Source organism: Camelina sativa, chromosome 14, assembly GCF_030686135.1.
Source record: "Camelina sativa cultivar CO46 ecotype springtype chromosome 14, ASM3068613v1".
Taxonomy (NCBI): Eukaryota; Viridiplantae; Streptophyta; class Magnoliopsida; order Brassicales; family Brassicaceae; genus Camelina; species Camelina sativa.
The window spans coordinates 16,452,308-16,471,805 of record NC_141893.1 but is presented as its reverse complement, the minus strand read 5'-3'; the positions used below and the strand labels follow the sequence as shown (position 1 = coordinate 16,471,805).

The 19,498-nt window shown below is 37.9% G+C and overlaps 1 protein-coding gene and 1 non-coding gene across 2 annotated transcripts; one reads left to right on the top strand and one right to left on the bottom strand.

The window, feature by feature from the left end:
- Nucleotides 1-5,420: 5,420 nt before the first annotated feature.
- Nucleotides 5,421-8,894, bottom strand: LOC104743729 (wall-associated receptor kinase-like 10). Its single transcript, XM_010464777.2, has 3 exons — nucleotides 7,960-8,894; nucleotides 7,737-7,871; nucleotides 5,421-6,669 (listed from the first exon to the last, which is right to left on the bottom strand). Exons 1-3 carry the CDS (start codon nucleotides 8,837-8,839, stop codon nucleotides 5,576-5,578), a joined length of 2,109 nt encoding a protein of 702 aa, XP_010463079.2. The 5' UTR covers nucleotides 8,840-8,894; the 3' UTR covers nucleotides 5,421-5,575.
- Nucleotides 8,895-13,009: 4,115 nt separating this feature from the next.
- On the top strand, nucleotides 13,010-13,116 carry LOC147928309 (small nucleolar RNA R71). Its single transcript, XR_015581127.1, has one exon. It is a non-coding gene; the product is annotated as a small nucleolar RNA R71 (small nucleolar RNA).
- Nucleotides 13,117-19,498: the final 6,382 nt, after the last annotated feature.

The following is a 19,498-nucleotide window of genomic DNA, read 5'->3' as shown; positions in this document are numbered from 1 at the left end:
GTGTGATTGAGCTTCTTTCATTCGAGTTTGTGCTCTTCTTGTTCTTTGTTTCTTCTTTTTGTTGACCTCCATTGGTGATGGTTCTCTTTGATTTGTGTTATCCTAGCTCAATCTTTCACTATCAATTCTGATTTTAACCTGAGATATGGCTTAGATTTCATCAAATTACTCGGTGATACCTAATTCAACATTGGAGTCTCGTTGACCGGCTGATCAATACGAGAGTCCTTATTTTCTTCACTCATCAAACCACGCAAGGATGGTTTTGCTTTCAAATCGGCTCAATACTGACTCGGAGTTCCATTCTTGGCGGCGTCGTTTTGTACACATGGCTCTTAATGTGAGAAACAAGCTCGGTTTTATTTATTATACCATACCTCAACCTCCTGATGATCATCAGATGCAGGTTCTTGGTCATGTTGCAATGATATGGTGATTACATGGTTAATAAGCTCTGTTTCGAAGCTAAAAGGTCAGAGTTTACTTTATATGGTTATTGCTTCTACGATTCAGATTGATCATATGTCCCGTTTTAGGCAAGATGGCCTAGGGTCATTAAAATAGAACAATGGTTAAGTACTTTACAACAAGGTCCTATGGATGTCACCACCTATTACACTGCGTTGCTGACATTATGGAGGAATATAAAAACTATATTGATATCCCTGTTTGCACTTGCGGTAAATGTGAATGCAATGATGCAATATTATGGGAGAGTGAAATAACCCAACCCGTTTTTTTAAAACTATAATAACATAACCACAACACAACAACCGAGTCCTAGTAAGCTTCTAACCAGGTTCAAACAATAATAACATAACCACAACACAACAACCGAGTCCCTAGATTATCAACCTCATCATCGCCATAATCCACGTTTCACTTTTGTTTTACTTGCACCACAAAAACAACGAGATGCGTGAGTATTACCAGAAATATTCAAGGTTGCGATCTTTTCATCTATTGGGCTATACACACCAGAAAAAAGACAAACACAAGCAATGCACAAATACAAGAAAACCAGACAACTAACATTAGTGTCGACTGACACTCCTCATCACGATCAACGTTGAACCTTTGCGTCGACCGACGCACACCTTGCATTGATTGATGCAACATCTTTGCATTGACCGACGCATCCCTTGTAACGATCGATGCAACCTCGCGTCTCCACCAAATCCCTAGCTGCATTAACCGGCACCGTCCTGGCACCGATCAATGCAATCACGCGGAACATTGCCGAACATGATCTCTCTAGACTTCTCGTGGCTCCAACCGTCCCTACAATGTACGTGATGCCAAAACTGACCTCAATAGGCCACAACCACAACGAAAACCACTCACAAAAATCACACAAGCAATCAGTCAAAAAAAATCACACAAAGCACATATCTAATGGCTTATCTAAACCATGGTCCCGCACTCACCTTCGTTTTTGATAACTTGAACAAGTAAGTATAGAGAAATTAATGTAGGGACAAAATATTATTTATATAAAGAAGAAATTGAGTACTTCCTTCTCTAACCTTTTCCATATGGGACAAAATATTATTTTTAAGAGTGGTTTCTTTTTTTTTGTTCGGTCACATTTATTTTGAAAAAAAATTATTCGCCTGAAAATATCTTTTTATTAGTCATACTATATTTTTATTTGCATTTAAAATGATAAAGAATGAAAAATTATAATTATTGTTCAAAAGATATGCAAAATTTTGTTTGGATATTCGTAAAACCAATGTAACATATATATGCATAATATTTTATATATTGTAAAATTCAGTAAATTATTGATCCGCGGTTGGACCGGGTCAACCCGGTGACCCGGAAGGTTGTTTGGTTTGTTTTCCGGGTTGGGTTTCAAAACATTGCTCCAATCTTAAAAATTTTCTCCATTTCAGAAAGACCAGCGACGACGACATCATCCAGTTGGCTATCAAGAGCGCATCAATTAATGGTGCCAACTCATCATCGCTTGTTCCAAAACTACAATCAGACGAATTACCGGAGAGAGGATTGCCACGACCAGAAACATCAGAATCTCTATCCCCTGTATTTAAATCATCTGTGTTTCTAACTCTGTTTTTAGATTCTTTGAAGTTGACAAACATATTTAGATGACTGTTCTCCCGAAACAATTGCTTGAAGTAGTCTAAGCCAACATCGGTAGTAACCAGTACAGGAGGAGATCTCTCACCCGTCGTGAAAAGCATGCTGTTAGGAGGACAAAAGCTGAAACAAGCCTTCTTCGAAACAACGCCGAAATCGAGTATTACAGCATCCTCAAGTTCAGCTAACGTAATAGTTTTGGAGAGGGGTACGACCCTCGAAACGAGAAACTTATCCACCTTAAACCTCCAAACGCCATCCTCAAAACAAGTCCACTCACCGCATAGGAAAATACAATGTCCAACTTGTAACCAAAAACAGTTGTTGGTTTATAAATCACAGAATTGCAATCCACAGAAAAGAAACAAAACAAATAATGCAATCCACGGAAAAAAACCAAAAAACATAAAAGGAGAATAAATACCATAGCCGCCATGTTCGGCTAAACAAAACTCTATTCCTTCCTGTCTCCCTTATCCACACAAAAGAAAACCTTTATATATGGATGCCCACATCTTATTTGGAGAACTAGACACATGAAAGGAATAAAGCGGCAAGATCAATTATTTTTAGTTACTATTGGAAAGAGGAGATTCTTTTATTGAAACAATTTTAGTTAGAAAGTAGAATCTATTTAGAACTAGATGAGGGGTAAAATTGTATAGAAATTAAGTGAACAGTGCAAAAGTGAGGCAAAAAGTGTATTGTGGACAAAAAATGTGCTATTGGGCTATTAAATGTTTAAAAAGTGTGTTAGGATGCAAAATTTCCTTATCAATATCATAATATGATTAATTACAGGATAAGGCATTTTATTCTAGAATTTCTTATGAAATTAGGACCTTTAGTCCGGACTATTGGTCATGCTCCTTGTAGAAATCTTTGAACTTTAAGAGATGAAGTTTGCTAAATTCACTGCTTACGCAGTTAGTGAAGCTGATTTTGGAGTTATAGGTACTTCTTCTTGGTAATGAATCTTATATCTCATTGGCTTGTCTTTTACCTTATCCATTGGGCTCCCTCATCTTCTGGTCCTTAGGTTAAGATTTCTTTCTACATAGCGTGTTAATGAATTTCCTTTGGGTTGACACTTGTAATTGGCTTTAAGGTTTAGTTTTCTTTTTTCAGTACGCTTAATGTGATTCCCTTGGGTTGACACCTGAATTGGCTTTAGGGTTTAGTTTAGTTTCTCCAGTACACCTTAATGTGTTCCCTTAGATTGATACTTGTAATTGGCTTTAGAGTTTAGTTTTACTAACTCATTATATGTTCATTATTCAATGTTGGTTGCATATTTCCCTTCAATATGAAGTTTAAGGGTGTTTTAGTTTCTCCATTTGGGTTGCCTTTGGTGTAGTCCTTAGGGTTTAGTTCCTATTCTTTCCATAATGGTTTTGAGTTCTTTGATTCCATTCTTCTAAGAACCCTTCTTCGCTCATTAATTTTCCCTTGCAATTGTGCAATTTAATTTCTAGATTGAATCATGTTATATACTTTGGAGGTGTGATTATGTTTCAGATTTTTGTAACTCACTTTATAATCCATTGCATTCGATGTCAGGTGCATGTGAAGTGATCAAAGTGGATAACATAATCCATATAATCGTCAAGTGCATAAGGTAGTAAGGCTTGTGCATATGATGCAGCATCGAATTCTTGGTCTGCAGTGCTTGTGATTTTTGATGGTGATTCATTGAATGAAGCTATGCGTTGGAATTTTATGAACTTTAAACGATGAATTTTTCTTTAAAACCAGTTTTACAGATTCAAAACTCTTGCCATTTTTGTAAACAACAATTTTTTTACACAATCCCTTATAAATGATGTTGTTAGATATGAGCTACATTGGTCGAAGCTAAGTTCAAGTTTTATTCTTGTCAAACATAAGCAAGGGCAAAATCTTCAAAACCAAGTATTTAAAAGGCCTAATCTTGTAAGCATGGTCAGAAGTTCCTAATCTCTAACATTTTGCTTAACAAATGCCTGTTTCTATAAATATCCCTATCATAACATCATGTTTCAGTGAGACAAATAAAGGCACTTTACTTGATAACATCATGAGTATGTGAAACTCGAGATATATACCTTCCTTGTTAAAAGAAGAAGAACAATGCCAAAGTCAAGATTTAATTTGCAATAAACTGGAACTGATCAGATGATGTAAACACACACAATATGTCATCATTATTGATGTATTCTTAACTGATTTTTACAACAAGATGAAAAGAAAAAGAAAAAATATAAAGAAAGTTTTTTTATTCTTCGTCTACGAATATCCAAATTTTTATTCCTAAGACCCTTAATCTGTAAAAAAAAAATTTCGATCAAATCACACATCGCAGTATACTAGGCTATCGTAATCGATTAGTTAACATGTTGGTTAACCGTATTCTGAAACACGGAGCTGTGGATTTTTTCATCCGCCACTTTTTATATTTTTATATAGGAATATAGGTGCTCTTGGCCTTCCGGTCAAAAAGCAACGTCGATGAAGACTTTCGTAGTACCCTACCCCCAGGGGAAGTCGAATCCCCGCTAACCATTTCTTGAAATCTCTCTTCTGACCCGACATTTATAAAAGGCAAAGATGAAGATGAAGATGTTACTGCAGTCGCTGCACTAGTTCAGAGTACTACAAGAAGTAGTTCAATGTAGCAGATAACGTGGAGCTGAAATAAGGAAATCAGCTAAGGCGGTTATTATTCAAACCATGAAGGTTATGAAGACTAGAAGCTTGGAGAAGAGTCTAGAATCATGAAGAGTTTCCTGTTTAGTAGAAAAGAAAATATGAATAAGACTTTCCTATTCCATAAGAGAAAAGGAAATTTGCAAAGAGATCTGGCAATTCCTATTAGGATTAGAATAGGAATTTAGGCTTGTACGTATGGCCACGACCTATTGTGTATAAATAGGGGGCTAAGCTTTTGTAGAGGGTAGCACAAAAAGAGCAATAGAATTCTTAGACATTAAAGTTATGTGGTTTCTTGTAGGAAATCATAACTCTTAAGGGGACTAAGGGGTTTGTCTTGAGAGGTTCTTGGATTGTGTATAGATCCATAAACATGATAGATTAGATAATTGATTGGGTGAAACTTGTAAGTTTACTAAACAGATTGTCTAATAAAAAAGTTTTATTTTGAAGAATCCATGTCTTAGTTTGTGACTCAGTTTTGTATCTCAGTTTCCATACATATCAATAGCTCTTGGTTTTCAATCATCTACTGGCCAAATGAAATAATTTTGAAAGGTAGACCTTTTCAGTTTCCTGAATCTTAAAATGATAAATAGAATATAATGGCTATGGGGGAAGAAAAGTTGCAAACTTTAAGCACAGTCATCATAATCATAAGAGTATACAAAATTCAATATAAGCTGCATCGCATAAGTAGTTTGTGTAGATGATGCCACGTCAAAACTACACAATATGTTTTACTTACCGAAATTTATTACAATGGAAAGTGATCACTACGCTAATTGTCATCATCATCATCGCTAGTGTTAACCTCAACCTCTGTTTGTAGATCTCCATGTCTGGAACTCTTTAATTGCAACCAAACGTCAGTCATGGTTGGTCTCTTCCTTCCGCTAAGATTCAGACACCTTTTTGCGAGGTTTGCGATAACCATGACTTGTCCCAGCTTACAGTCATTTCTTATTCGAGAATCTATAATGTCGAAAACTCTATTCTCTCTTACGGCAAGATTGAAGTAAGCGGCCAATGTTCTGTTTTCCCCAAACCGCTGGAAAGAAACAGGTTTTTCGCCAGTGATGAGCTCAACAAGCACAACTCCAAAACTGTAGACGTCGCTCTTGTCCGTAAACTGGCTGGATTGATAGTACTCGGGATCAACATATCCTGGAGTACCTATAACCGCAGTTGTCAGGTGAGTTTGATCAACGCTTATAGACCGTGAAGTTCCAAAATCCGAAACCTTGGCTCGGTAATTCTCATCTAACAGTATGTTTGCAGATTTTATGTCTCTGTGATAAATCGGAGATGCCGCAGCCGAGTGAAGGTAGGAGAGAGCTCCCGCGGTGTCTATGGCAATTCGCACACGTAACTCCCACGTGATTAATGCGTGATCATCCTCTTCATGAAGAAGTTGGAAAAGGTTTCCGTTGGGAATGAACTCGTAAACAAGCAGGGGCACCTCTGTTTCAAGACAGCATCCTAATATATTCACGATGTTGCGGTGGTTGATCTGAGAGAGTAAGCAAACTTCGTTTATGAACTCTTCGAGCTTATCTTGATCCACGAGCTTAGATTTCTTTACCGCTACGATCCTACCATCAGCAAGCATCCCTTTGAACACTGTTCCTTGCCCACCATGACCAAGCACTCTGTCTAAACTGAAGTTCTCTGTAGCTTTCTCCAATTCTTTAGAGCTGAATACAATTGCTTTCTCTACGTAGCCTTCTCTTGAGGCCAATTGTTGCTGCAACAGAAGACCTCCATTTCGCTTAAAGAACTTTTTCATGCGGTTGGTCTTTCTATACTTCTTAATAACGATGTATAGCCATATTCCAACGCCCACCACTAACACTGTCAAACCTATGCTGACCCCTGCAAGTGTTATCAATTTCGTCAATTGTCTTACAGTTTTAGTGATTAAATGAAATGTATTAATTATTCAAGATAAAATTTTAATGAAGATATATGTTACCAAAAACTAATTTCGGAAAACAGTTTTGTTTCTTAACCAGAAAAAAAAAAAAAAAAAAACAAACAAACGAATACGTACATTCACTCCCACATCATCAATAAATTACAATGTTATTAATTTATGAAATTCACTACTTTAACCCAACAAAACTTATTTTTAAAACATGTTTTTATTTAAACCAACTATCACCCAGTCAAGAAACAATGTACAAATTTCTTTTAAATCAGAGCATTTTACAATGATCAAGTCATGTTTTACTCTTTTAAACCAAGATACAGTGTCATATTGTGTAATGTATCCCAATATCTATATATATATATAATATTTTACATTTTAATTTTCAGTTGTAGTATCATATCGTAATGTGTTGAATTTTTTATTTTTTCCAGTACTAGTTTTTTTTTTAATTTAAATTTAATCTACGGTTAAGTGTATGATCTTCCCTTCTTTTTTGGTTAACAAATTAGTCAATCATCATTAACTATCTTATTATATAAAACTTAGTAACTTAGCAGGGAATCTGTAAATATTAACTTAACAAAAATAGTCAAGCGTTCAAGATGTTTAAAACCTTTTCTACAGTTATTGGGCAATAAAATTTATAAAAAAACTTTGGCTAGTTTCTCATGGAAAAGATTAAGATATATTAAAGAAAATATTTTTAAAATGTTAGAAATTGAATTTGATTTGTTTTGAGGGTTTAGAATTTAAAGGTGAAAGCAGAAAATGCAGTTTGTTCTATGGGAACAATGAAAAAAATTATAAACTATACGTTGAAGTAAAAAAGGTTGGAAAACATGAGGCAGAAGTGTAACTAATTCTTTTTTCATGAAAAGTAAGTTGAACAAAATTTATATTTGCTGAATAGTAAAATTATTAGTTTTAGAAGTGAAGATGTGACAACAAATTTTTTTAAAAAGTGATCTTTATTTAAGGAGAAAAATTTAAATAAAGTTACTAGATTTACCTATATAGATTGCTAATGTTTTACTCTTCTTGGGCACACATCGATAGGCACCCGGAATGTTCTGACAAATTTCGCCGCTTTTAGTACAAAGGCCGGGACGTCCATCATCTTTGAGCTGTTTACACTCATCAACATCTAGATGAAAATGAAAATTCATGAAATTAATAAATAATATGATATGCTTTTAATTTAACTTTGCAGTCGTTTAGAAGGTAAGGATTACCCTCGTAACCATTCATACAAGCACATCCTACGTAGAGCAGCTTATCACTGGCTACCCACTCGCAGTAGCAAGGGTTAGAGTAAAAGTCGTAACGGTTTTGGCGGCACCCCAAGGATTCTTCAAACGAAAGATTAGACGTAATAACTTGCCACTTTAGCTCAATTGTAGCATATTTCCCAGCGTGAAGCTTTTTCGCATCAGTTCTGTTGGGCCACAGTGAGGGTTGGCCATATTCATCGGTTAAGAACGCTACACTGCACTCTTGTCTTGTTTCGTTACCGTCGTTGCTCTCTATTTTCACGCCAATTACTCGACCGACGTCTGCAGGTGTACTTGCATTGCAGCATCTATAGCCAGAGCAGCTTGTTTTTGAGTAAATTTGTAGTATTAGGTCATGATCTATATCACAAATGGAGACGCATCCAACAATTCTGGGATCAATATTCGTTAGTGTAGCCTTGCTGTTGCACCCAAAAGACACGAGTGTGTTATTTTCGCTGATGGAAAAGGGGGTTCCCGTGAAATTCAGAAGCTCTTTCAAGTTTTGTCCATTCGCCCCAGAACACCCCACAGAAGTTATTTCCGTTTTGATGCGGAGTGTTCCATGCGGAAAGGACGACCCGTAAATATTTACTGGTCTCGGATGGTCGATTTGCACCACTTCTTTCTTTATACTAGGCAGATACGGGACGGAGGTAGACTGGTTGCATTGGACTTCGTACGAGGGGTTGAGGTAGCAATCCTTTCCGATCCCAAAAGGGTACGGTATCGAGACCTTTCCACAATGAGTGGGACAAGAGCTCGAAATGGTGAGCTCTTCTGAACTAGTATTCAAGACAAGTAGTAGAACACACAAACGAATCCAGTGAACACACTTCATTTACTTTTTATCTTTTTTTTTTTTTGGTTTTTGTTTTCTTTGTAATTTTGTTTTCACTTGTCCACTCTCTACAACTCTTCTTAAATATATGGTGATTTTTCAGTGAGATCATCCCATGAAATAGAAATTTAATATATGTGGAAAATTGGCCCAAACCTCCCCCCGACATACCACACAATACACTACGGGGAGTATGGTGATAGCATCCTCAAAACCTAATGTCATGGTTTACTTTTTTCACACGTTTGCGTTTTAAATTGCTACGACGACCTAGAAAGAAACATGTCCTTAATTACAGTGTGTGTTATGTTTAGGTGCAGCAGATTTCAAAAGTCTCTTATCATTTACTCTGAATCACGTGTCTTGTTAAATTGATTCCCTGGACTTGGTGTAAGACTGTAAGTCAATGGAACTAGTGAGAATAAATTACAGACATCAATGTGCTTATACGCTCAACTAATAAACACGAAAAGTTATGATCTAGAAAATAATTTGTTTTTACTTTTAACATTAAATGCCAAAATCTATATTAAAACCAACGATCTCTTCTTAATCCATCGCTTTATTAGTTCTCCTTACTTTCGTTGTTAATCAAACTAATAACGTTGTAATGGTTACTTATTAGAGAACTATGCTTTCATACTCAGTTAATATCTCTTTTTATTGTTTGTAGTCTGTACTTTGTAGTATATATTGCGTAGTTTATGTTGATAGACCCTTTGTTGATCACTCCCCTATCCAACTCTCGTTAGGCAATACAAACCGATTCATTATTGTCAATAAACTTTTTACACATCTAATCTCTTAGGTTAAGTGAGTAAATCTCTAGCATTGATTGATTCAAGCATTTCAACTACATCTCTCGATAGCAAAACACCCTAGATCTAATCTCAATCTCTCGGTCTATTGATAGCATTAAGAACACCAATCTAGAAAAGAACTTATATAAGATAAACAACCAAGCTAAGACATCCTAACCGATCAAGAACACATAATTGTCTATCCCGTCCCTAGAAACTTTGTTTCACTACTCAGATCTCATTGCAGAAAACATAAAAACAAAGACAAACGAAAATTGCATTGTATTGAAAATAGGATAGAAGTAAAAGAGTACAAAGTCAAATCTAAAAGGATAGCAAAAGAAATGTAAAATAAATCCTAACAAAGTGGAAAAAGAGTTTGAGTCGCTCAGTCTCTCGTTCACAAGCTCTCGCTCTCTGTTCTGAGTGTCTACGGCGTGCTAGGGAGAGAGGAAGAAGAGGGGGGTTTATATATGAAAACCCTTTTAACCTAGATTCCCAGTCCTGCCCGAGGGTCTGCTCGATGAGGTGCACGAGGATGAGGTCGGGTTACTCCTCGGATAGGTCTTCGGGTTGTTCTTCCTGTTCTTGGATCCTCTTCAATCGGGTTGAGGTTCGGACTGTTCTTCCTGCTCAATAGCTCCTTCGGGTACATGCTCGGATTTGGCCTTGTTTCTCCCCATTTTAGGCTCTAAAGCACCTATTTTCATCCAAAATGTGCAAATACAAGAATGCAACACCCGAAATGGCCTAAAAGCGAATTCCTACTGTTAATGACCTAAAAATGCTAAGGTTAGGGTATATATAATGCAAAATATGAACAAAAAAGGATGATTAAAACATATAAGTTAGAGAGTTATCAGACCCCCAAACTTAAATCTTGTTAGTCTTCTAGCAAGGAAGTAGGAGGATGCGGTTAAAAGCACTCGGGGGTCTTCATCTTTGGTGCCATTGGTAAATCCTTGAAAAGAAAAAAAAGCTAAACTCGAGATCAATAGGGTTAGTTCCCGAAAATCTTAAAGCACTTTGAGTTTGAGAGAGAGAGAAGAAATAAGAAGAAGGAAGTTTAAAAGCACTTATTGATTTTTTTTTGTCTTGGGAAGGAAGGGGTTGGTCTTCTTAAATAGGAAGGGCTGCCGCTAGGGTTTCACCGAGAGTGGGCTAGGGTTTTGTGGAATTCGGACTCCACTCACCACCCGAGTGGGAACACGAGCAGGCGCGTCGGGTACGGGTTCGGGTTGAGCCTCGGGTTCCCAAAAATTCCCTTTTTCCTTTTTCTCCTTTTTTTATATATATGTAAAAGTAGAAAATAAGACAAAATGAATAAAACCAAACCAAAAGAAAATAAAGAATACCTTTGGGACTTCCTCCCAAGTGAGCTTGTTTTAAGTCACTAAGTTTGACTCTTCATGCTCTTCAAGCATGGGTTTTAGGAGGGAGAGGTTCTAGAATCATCTCCACTGTAGCAAACTGATTTAATGAATTTTCCAGCTCTTGTCCAGGTTCCACAGCAAATGTAGTGTTGACTTCCTTGTGCTGCTTGAATCTTCTTTGCTTTGTCTTGGTGGAAAAGACTTGACCATCAATGGTTGGCCTTTTAATTCCTTTCTTGATGCCAAATTCCATTTTGAAGTGCTCTTCATGCTCAATTCTGATCTTCCCTTGTTTCACATCAATCACTGCTCCTACTGTTGCCAAGTATGGTCTTCCTAGGATCAGTGGATCGTCTGGTTCCTTATCCATATCAAGGATCATGAAATCAGTAGGAACTTCCACTCATCCAATCCTGAGAGGCAAGTTTTCCAGGATACCAATGGGGTGTCTGATTGTTTTATCAGCTAGAACCAAGTACAAACTACTCGGTTTAAAACTGTTGAACCCCATCATGTTGGCAACTGATAGTGGCATGATGCTGACTGAAGCTCCCAAATCGCATAAGCAGTTGTTGAAAATCCTAAGGCCTATTGAACATGGCAAAGTGAAAGAGCCAGGATCCTCCAGTTTTTCCTCAATTCGTAGTTTAGGATCTAAACACACTCCACTCCTCAGAATTGCATTCCCAATCTCCTTAACAGCTTCCTTAACCTCAATCTCCAGCTGAGCTGTTTCCTTGATGATTTTCTCTCGAAAGCTTAGGAGGTGGGGCTTTTCGCTTAGCCATACGCTCTGCAAGCTCCTCTAATTGGATGTCAAGAGCAGCTCTGAACCTTTCCTCTAATTCTCCTTCCTCAGCTTCAGGCAGTTGAGGTTGATCTGTCATCTGAACGTCGATGGATCATCCAATCACCATCCTTGGGTACACCATTGGGTTCAGCTTTGAGTGATGCATTGGTTAGCGATTCTTGAGCCGGTGCTTGATCATCAACTCGATCAGCCTCCTCGGGTGACGGATCGGGTTCATATTCGGATATGTAGTATTGATACTCATTCATCCCATAGTGATCCATATCCTCCTCATCTTGAACATCACTTTCCTCAATGAGGTAGTCCTCAAAATCATCATAAAAAAAATGGCTTGGGCAATGGCATAATCTTTTGGGTTCTGAACAGCTTTACCCGGAAGCTGGTTGATTTTCGGAGGTGGTTGGGTGTTGTGGTGGCCTTCTAGGTATCTCAGCTTAGTGTTGAGGGAGTCATACTTGGCGTTCAAGTCATTATACCCAGAGTCGATCTTGTTGCTCATCTCTGTGAACCGTTTTGCATTGTCCATAGCAGGCGATGCTTGATTTTGTATCATCTGCTGAATTAGTCCGTGTAGGTCAGCTTCGTGAGATTGGTTCTGCGGGCCTTGCTGTGGTAGGAATCAAGGTGGTGCAATCGGTTAGTTGTAATTGTCAGAATACTGCTGCTTAGGAGCGTAGCCTTGATTGTATTGGACAAAAGGCTTTTGCTGGCCTTGGTTCCCTTGGACTGCGGATGGGTAGATTTGGTCTTGAGGATTTGCAACATTCGGGTTACAATATGACAGATTCGGGTTTGGTTTGTAGTTGTTGTACTCTTTGTTGTAACCTCCTTGGTTGTTGATGTAGTTCACATCCTCTAGCTGAGCACTCTCCCCATCTTGTTGTTGAAACTGTTCTTCCTCTGAGATGGCATGTACATGTTGTTGCTGGTTGAGGAGCTTATCAAGCTTGTCATTGAGGGCTTTCATGTCTCTCTTGTACTTGGCATCATCCTCTCTAGTAGAGCGCATAGTGCGATCATACTTCTCATTGTAATGTCCATCAGATTCAACCAAGTTCTCCACTAGATCCCACAACCTTCATCAACATCCGTGTTGAGGAAGTTACCATTACTAGCGGTGTCTAGCAACATCCTTATCTTAGGGACTACACCTCGGTACAAAGTACTTAGCAATGAAGCATTGCTGAATCCATGATGAGGGCATCTGCTTGTGTATCCCTTGAAACGTTCCCAAGCTTTGTTGAACGTCTCATTGATTTTCTAAACAAAGCTGGATATGTCATTTCACAGCCTTGCGGTTCTGGAGTTGGAGAAGAATTTGGCTAAAAACGCATTCTTGCATGCTTCCCAAGTGCTGATGGACTGCTTGGGGAGTGATTTCTCCCAGATGTGTGCTTTATCCCCCAAAGAAAATGGGAAAAGCAAGAGTTTGAATCCATCTTCAGTAACTCCGTTTATCTTGGTGAGGCTACAGAGCCTATCAAACTCATCCATATGGTCCAATGGGTCCTCCATTGGCAATCCATGAAACTTGTTGCTTTGTATCATCTGGATGAGACTACTCTTTATCTCAAAGTTGTTGTTTTGAACAGCAGGTGGCACAATGCCATGTCTCTGAGTGTGAATAGATGGAGCATCTTCTGCTCCTATGTTGGTCCTATCTTGAGTAGTTGGTGGACCATTCTGATTATTCATGATCTCCTCAATTGTTGGTGTTTGTGGTTGATGTACTTGTTGTTGACGGAGTAACTTTGGTCTGTCGATGTTTTCGATGAAAGGACTCAAGTATTGGCTACCCTTGGATCGTGTTTGCATGCACAATCAGTTGACCCAGTGAGTACACGAAGGTCAACCCGATCCAAGTGATCGAGTGACGGGTCGGATGGGTACTCGGGTTGTTCCTGAAATGCAAAACAATCAAACACAAAAGTAAACAAGTCAGCTCCGAACCAAAGTAGATAATAGAACTTGATCTAGCAAGTGCTGAAATCTTAACGTAGCAAATTAAAGTCAACCAAATGGCAACAACGCCAAATTGATAACAGGTTTTTCACCCAGGGTATCAATTCCCTATGCAGTTGTAGTAAAAAGGGTTATCAATCCAAATGGTTGTTCTGCTAGCAGATGAGATATGATCAGAACTATGCAAGTCAAGCAAAGCAATAAATGGGTTTGATCTAACAATCCTAAAACAGTTAAAAGAAATTAAAAAAACAAGAACCACACGACCTAAGTACTCGATGGAAGCATTCGAGTACAGGATCGGGTGAAGTGATCAGGTAAACAAGAAGAAGGATGAACAGCTCGAAGGTATACACGAAACTGGTGATCGAGTACCAGTCCGGGTAAGGGATCGAGTTACGAATAAAAACGTAAACAATCAAGATGCGAAAGCTCTTAAGGATTGGGTAATCGACTCCTAAATGTTTCTGACCAGTATGGATGTCCTACATGCCTCAAGAAAATATTCCCTAGACAATGAATCTCTAAAATCTTGTTAAAACACTCTCGTGATAGAAACAATCAACCTTGATCACTCCCTTACCCAACTCTCGTTGGAGAAATATGACCAAGCAGGCAATACAAACCGATTCATTATTGTCAATAAACTCCTTACACATCTAATCTCTTAGGCTAAGTGAGTAAATCTCTAGCATTGATTGATTCAAGCATTTCAACTACATCTCTCGATAGCAAAACACCCGAGATCTAATCTCAACCTCTCGGTCTATTGATAGCATTAAGAACACCAATCTAGAAATGAACTTATATAACATAAACAACCAAGCTAAGACATCCTAACCGATCAAGAACACATAATTGTCTATGTCATCCCTAGAAACTTTGTTTCACTACTCAGATCTCATTGCAGAAAACATAAAAAACAAAGACAAACGAAAATTGCATTGTATTGAAAATAAGATAGAAGTAAAAGAGTACAAAGTCGAATCTAAAAGGATAGCAAAAGAAATGTAAAATAAATCCTAACAAAGTGGAAAAAGAGTTTTAGTTGCTCAGTCTCTCGTTCAGAAGTTCTCGCTCTCTGTTCTGAGTGTCTGCGGTGTGCTAAGGCGAGAGGAAGAAGAGGGGGTTTATATATGGAAACCCTTTTAACCTTGCTTCCAAGTCCTGCCCGAGGGTCTACTCGATGAGGTGCACGAGGATGAGGTCGGGTTACTCCTAGGATAGGTCTTCGGGTTGTTCTTCCTGTTCTTGGATCCTCTTCGATCGGGTTGAGGTTCGGACTGTTCTTCCTGCTCAATAGCTCCTTCGGGTACATGCTCGGATTTGGCCTTGTTTCTCCCCATTTTAGGCTCTAAAGCACCTATTTTTATCCAAAATGTGCAAATGCAAGAATGCAACACCCGAAATAGCCTAAAAGCGAATTCTTACAGTAAATGACCTAAAAATGCTAAGGTTAGGGTATATATAATGCAAAATATGGACAAATAAAGATGCTTAAAACATGTAAATTAGAGAGTTATCACCTACCCAACTCTTGTTGGAGAAACATGACCAAGCAGGCATTACAAACCAATTCATTATAGTCAATAAACTAATTACACATCTAACCTCTTAGGCTAAGTGAGTAAATCTCTAGCATTAATTGATTCAAGTATTTCAACAACATCTCTCGATGGCAAAACACCCTAGATTTATCCTCAACCTCTCGGTCTGAAAATAGCATTAAGAACATCAATCTAGAAAGGAATTTATATTAAATAAACAATCAAGCTAAGACATCCTAACCGATCAAGAACTCATATTTGTCTATCACATCCCTAGAAACTTTATTTCACTACTCATATCTCATAGTCGAAAGCACAAAAACACAAATGAATGAAAATGCATTGTATTAAAAATAGGATAAGAGTAGTAGAGTACAAAATTGAAATCTAAAAAGAATAGCAAAATAAACAAAAACGAATCTTAACAAAGTGGAAAAAGTGTTTGATAACTCAGTCTCTCTCTCAGAAGCTCTCGCTCTCTATTCTGAGTGTATGCGGCGTGCTAGGGCGAGAGGAAGAAGAGAGAGATTTATATATGAAAACCCTTTTAACCTAGTTGCTCAGTCCTGCCCGAGGGTCTGCTCGATGCGGTGCACGAGGATCAAGTCGGGTAGGTCTTCGGGTTGTTCTTCCTGCTCTTAGATCCTCTTTGATCGGGTTGAGGTTTGGACTGTTCTTCTTGCACAATAGCTCCTTCGGGTACATGCTCGGGTTTGACCTTGTTTTCTCTCATTTTAGGCTCTAAAGCACCTCTTTTCATCCAAAATGCACAAATGCAAGAATGCAGCACCCTAAATGGCCTAAATGCAAATTCCTACAATTAATGACCTAAAAATGCTAATGTTAGGGTATATATAATGCAGAATATGGACAAAAAGGGTGTCTAAAACATGTAAATTAGAGAGTTATCACTAACTGTCTCAGCTTCTTTGCTTCTGAATCGAGATATATTGACCACCATTTGTTGTGACATATGCATCATTTATTGATGAAGAATGGTCATTCATTTACTGTAGCCATCTGTTAACTGATCATCTTCATGATTTAGAGTTATCAATAGTATGTATTGGCAAGGGCATTCTATGTTTGCCAGTTGAGTACTTTTTCTCCTTGACTTAGCTGGTCAAGACCAGCAGAGTTGACAGCTCTTGAGAGTATCTTCTGGTTATATGCTATATTGTCTTTGATGAAGTCTTCTAGCGGAGGGAAATCTTTAAAATGTACCATCATGATTTGTTTGGGTTTGTCATGTCGTTGATACTAGGCTTTTACTCTATCCTAGTAGGTCTCAATTAACCTTATGCAGTTGTAATATCGAAGGTGTCAATCTAAATGGGAATTTTGCTAATCACTCAAGATGCAATCAATATAACAAAAGTCTAGCAAATTCAAAGAGAGTGTTTATCTAACAACATAGAGTGAACAAGATGCAGGAATATAACTAGTTTGCAAAACAAGAAGCTAACATGCAGTAACAGGAGAGAGCATAAATGAGCTAAGCATGCAGAGACTAACAAGCAAGCTATTACAACATAATAATGGACAAGCTTAAAGATGCAGAAACAGTTAGATGATAAAGGTCCTAAGGATGGAGGTACTTGATGTAGGCAGAGTTACTTAGTCTATAGAGTGTTTAACATACCACAATCAAGCTATCCCTAGACAATGAACATCATAGCTTATCTAATCCAATATCTTGACAGAAGCTACTCAGACTCAATCACTTCCAAACCTAACTCTCACTAGAGAAACATGATCAAGCAAGCATTACAAACAAGTACATTCACGTCAACAGACACCCTAGACATCTAATCTCTTATGCTAGGAATGTAAGTTTTTGGAACTAGCTTGTGCAGACATTTCATCAAACACTTGGTAGGTGCTGAAATGTCTAAGACTTATTTCCAATTGATCAGAGAGAAACTAGCAAATCAAATTCTAGTCCAAAAGGGAAACATATAAATCCAAGCTTAAAAACCCTATATACTAAGATTTTCCATCTAATCTATCCCATCCTCAAGAACCCTAATTCACTACTCAAGAACAGTCATCATCAAAAACCCATACATCATTAAAACAAGCATGATTAGATAGATAAAGATGAGATAAACAACTTTGTAGAAGAAATCAAATGCAAAAACTAAATAGATTAAGATAAATTTTGATTACAAAATCAGAAATATTTTTGGTGGCTACAGATAAACCCTAGGATAAAAGCAATCTCCTTTGAGTAAAGGCTTAAAAGTCTATTTATAACAAAACATAGGAAGCCCTAAAACATAAAACGACAAGATAAATAAGCAGTTCATGAACGCCTCTTGGATGCGTCGGTCGAGATGCGTCTACGACGTCCGATCGAGTCGGCAATATCTATGACCACCTTGGATGCTCGATCGAGTCGCAAAACTTGTTCTTCTGCTGGTTGTCTTTCTCCCATTCGATCAATTGTGTTTGGGACGTCTTGATCGAATTACGTCTTGAGTGTGCTCAGGAATCACCTCTTGGGACGTCTCTGATTGGCTTGGAACAACCAGCATTAGAAAGATAACTTCATTTCCTACAACTTTGATGATGACATCGGAAGCTGAATCCCAACGGAGGATTTTCATTTGACTCGATCAATTAGGTGGAGGGACTTCTAAGTCGGGTCGCTGGGTAACGCAGATCGAGTTGCTGGTCATCCATGACTGCAAGTCGAGTTGTTGGACTGCTTTCCTGATCCCTGTTTGCTTTTGATGGTTTTCACATCTCCTAAACACCTGAAATAACTCCAATATGCAAGATGCATGCAAGACCAATGCAAAGACTACCTAAATATGCATATTATACAAAAGAGACTAAAAACAATGCAAAACAATGAGTTCAGATAGCAAAATGAATGAAAAATGAATGATAAAAGAGCGTAAAATATATACATATCATTCGTTCTGAATATTGGACAAGAAAGTCATATTTTCCATCATCAAGTGGGCCGACAGTGGGATCTCCCTGAGATATATTTTGTAAAGAGGATCTTCCTTCTTTCGCCTTCTTTGATATGTCTCATCGTTAGATTCATAGTCTGTTACAGTACATGCAATACATGAACACACCTCAAAATATTGATGGCCATTCTCATCCATAAAAGGATAAACAATTGTTCTGTCTTGACCAAAAGAGAGTGGTTGAGGAATCTGCCGCTTTTTTGGACCATGAAATTTGTGTTCATCAATTTGGATGGCAAATTGGGTGAACAATTGCCTTCAGAATGATGATGATGATCTTAATTTCTCGAACTTGATTTCAGTTGTACCATCATTTTAGAAATGAAAGCTAACTCCAGATGACTGGACAGAAGTTTGAGTCGCCTGATGCATTTTTTCGTAGCTTGTAACCCATGATTATGGTAACCAACGACACATTCGTAGTTCTTCATGAGAAATGTTTTGAGGAATCTGAATGGAGTTAGGTGATTGAGACGCAGTTGTAATTTCGAGATACAGAGCTTCATCAGATGAGGGTAAAACAAGATCAAGAGCATGATCTTGGATTCTGTAGAAAATTTGATGGTGTAAGGTTGCTACAACACTTTTTTCTTGCATTGGTGCACCAACGAGTTGTAGTTAATCATCTTCAGTAGATTTGGATTTTGTAGAGAAACATTAAAATTTGGAAATAGTGTTATAGAAACAGTTCATGCGTTGTTGAAAAAAAAATAGTTCATGCATTTAATGTTGTCTGAACCGTTCTGATGCAAGCTTGTTGGTATGATTTGAGTCTTGAATCTACCAAAGCTATGTGCGCTAAAACTGGTAGCGTGTAAGGTTAGACCGATTAGTACGATCCCAAAATGGAGATGAGTGTATCCTTGTTGTTGCTAGAGCCGGAGTAAATTCTCAAGAATATTGACTGAGATGAATTTTTCTTCTTCAGTGGCTGGGACTTGGCATGATGAAAATTTGCTGGACTGGACATACTCCATGACATTTCGTGATGAGGACGGTCGAATGAGCTCATGCACACCTCTGATAGAAAAAGCACTAGGCTTTTTGGCGAATATTCATACAGATTTATGAGTGGAAGGTTGTTTCAAGAAGTTGATATCTTAAAACATATTCGATTTCATAAAGAGAACTTATCTTAGAGGATTAAGAACAACTTTTTCTTTTTGGTAAAGTAGAGATTGC

Coding starts and splice junctions, on each gene's coding strand:
- LOC104743729 (XM_010464777.2), bottom strand. CDS start 8,839: ATGAAGTGTGTTCACTGGATTCGTTTGTGTGTTCTACTACTTGTCTTG. Junction 7,872..7,959: donor TTGTATGAATGGTTACGAGG/GTAATCCTTACC, acceptor ATTTTCATCTAG/ATGTTGATGAGTGTAAACAG. Junction 6,670..7,736: donor AACATTAGCAATCTATATAG/GTAAATCTAGTA, acceptor TAACACTTGCAG/GGGTCAGCATAGGTTTGACA.